At 39.1% G+C, this 2,164-nt stretch overlaps 1 protein-coding gene across 3 annotated transcripts in view; it reads right to left on the reverse strand.

The window, feature by feature from the left end:
• The window catches only part of PDE4B (phosphodiesterase 4B, cAMP-specific), a 446,683-nt gene that overhangs the window by 6,135 nt on the left and 438,384 nt on the right, over nucleotides 1-2,164 (reverse strand). For all 3 annotated transcript variants that reach the window (XM_008573326.1, XM_008573327.1, XM_008573328.1), the window contains one exon: nucleotides 1,888-1,987. In XM_008573326.1, coding sequence (XP_008571548.1) covers nucleotides 1,888-1,987 — 100 coding nt within the window. The remainder of the gene's footprint in view (nucleotides 1-1,887; nucleotides 1,988-2,164) is intronic.

Below are 2,164 nucleotides of genomic sequence, written 5' to 3' on the forward strand. Positions count from 1 at the left end.
TTTTTATCTCAGTTTGTAATTTCCTTTATGTCTTCACACATTTTGTTGTTTGGAAAACAATCAAATGAAAATGCCACTAACGTTTATCAAATGTATTAAAATTTTCAAACTTTTTTATATGTTCTCCAATCTCTGGCATTTATGAGCTTCAGATTTTCGAAGAAGATAATGAATGGTGTAAAATTTTGTTTTACCCTAATAATGAAGCTTTTTGGAGCTTTCAATAAATATGATAACTAAACATTAGCAATTTTTTGAAACAATCCTGATGTCAAATTTTCTGTCTTCTGGTTCTCTACACCACAGACTGCACTATCTGGATCTCTAAACTACAGCTTCCAGGTTGCCTTTTACGCTGCAGACTCACAGACATCTTTTGTTAGACAGAGATCTGCATTTGGGAATATGATCATAAAACTTATGAAACCACATCTTCCTTTAATCAAGAATAACAGCCAAGTGATGGTGATATGTTACTAATTGCAGGTGCTGTTACTTATGCATCATTATTTTAATGGTGTGCTTTGAATTAAACCCTCAGAAAGGGTAGTGGGCTCTATGAAGTTCTCGGAGCACTCGTTCTGTTCACACTGTAGCCATGGATCTGCAAGCAAGTTTTATATGTTGTAGTGCTATAGGTGGCTGTGGCAGAAAGACCATTTTTTCTGTGTGAAGCTCACTTGCCTATATATGGATTAATTTATGGCACCATACCATGCCAGCTGATATAATCCAGGCAGATGGGTAGCACTGAAAATTTATGTTCTTTCAATAGAAGAATGTGGTAAAAGAAACAGTGTACCTCAAACCTATATCACTGAGATATTCTGATGATGAGGGACAAGGACTGATGACAAGGACTTTTTTACAGTAAATAGATCAAACAACATTTCTGTAAAAACATCAGCACTTGATGCTAATCATGACCACAATGGGATAACCAATATTTTCAGAAGGAAAAGTACTTAGATTTTCAGCACTTACAGACAGATAGATAAATAGATATAGATAGATTGATTTTCAACATCAACTGAAAGAATGAATGAATGTTTATTAGCATTGAAACCAAATATTTAGAGCATGAAAGAAGCTTTGAGTAAGGCTCAGGATCCTAAGGCTGGACCCTCCCTGAAGGTCACTGAGGTCACTCTCCCCGTTACAGACCAATCCACAATCAAACCTATGCAATTGGAAGAGAATGTCTGGAACTTTTAATGACCCTTCCTTCTGACTTGTGGCAATCCATTCCAGTGGGGTTTTTGGGAATCTTTTTTCTGCTTGGAGGTTGCCATGCTCAGATCCACCATTTGTACCTGCTTCCCCAGCAGAGAGGGACACTAGCGGGTTACCACGCTCTGTGTGAGAGCTCTGCATAAAACTGAAAGTCATTATCACATGATGCCCAAGCTTCTCTTTGTCCTTACTGGATAATTCCACATCTGTTATTCTTTCCTTACANGGAGGTTGCCATGCTCAGATCCACCATTTGTACCTGCTTCCCCAGCAGAGAGGGACACTAGTGGGTTACCACGCTCTGTGTGAGAGCTCTGCATAAAACTGAAAGTCATTATCACACGATGCCCAAGCTTCTCTTTGTCCTTACTGGATAATTCCACATCTGTTATTCTTTCCTTACATATTGTATTTTCCAAACTTTGAGTACTTTTTATGGCTCTCCCCTGACCCTCTCCAAGTTCTCCATGTAACTCAGACATTGTGTTGCCAGACTGGACACAGTATCCAGGAAAGGCCTGACCAGTTTGAGAGGAATGGAAGGATTACCTCATCATTACCCTTGTTATTATCCATAATGAAAACATTAGGAGGAAAAAAATGAAGCAGTGAATCATACAATTATCTGGATGAGTGTTCCAGTGGTGAACTCACTTGTGTTGATGAGAAACTGATTGGAGACTCCAGGATGATCAACGTCATGGATGGCAGCTGCAAAAATGGCAGCCAGGATTTCCAAATCTGTGAAGACAGCCTGTGAAGCAAAACAAGCACATGGAACTCCATATCCAATTGGCCTATCCTGCTCGCTCAGTTTCATTTTAAAGCATCCCATTTCATTCTTGTTGGGAGAGGGATCATTGGTTTGTACAATATCTCAATTCGCTAATTTAATTAAATATAGATTCTGGGCCAACCCTGTGGAGCACTC

Source organism: Galeopterus variegatus, unplaced genomic scaffold (genome assembly GCF_000696425.1).
Source record: "Galeopterus variegatus unplaced genomic scaffold, G_variegatus-3.0.2 Scaffold903, whole genome shotgun sequence".
NCBI classification, from domain to species: domain Eukaryota; kingdom Metazoa; phylum Chordata; class Mammalia; order Dermoptera; family Cynocephalidae; genus Galeopterus; species Galeopterus variegatus.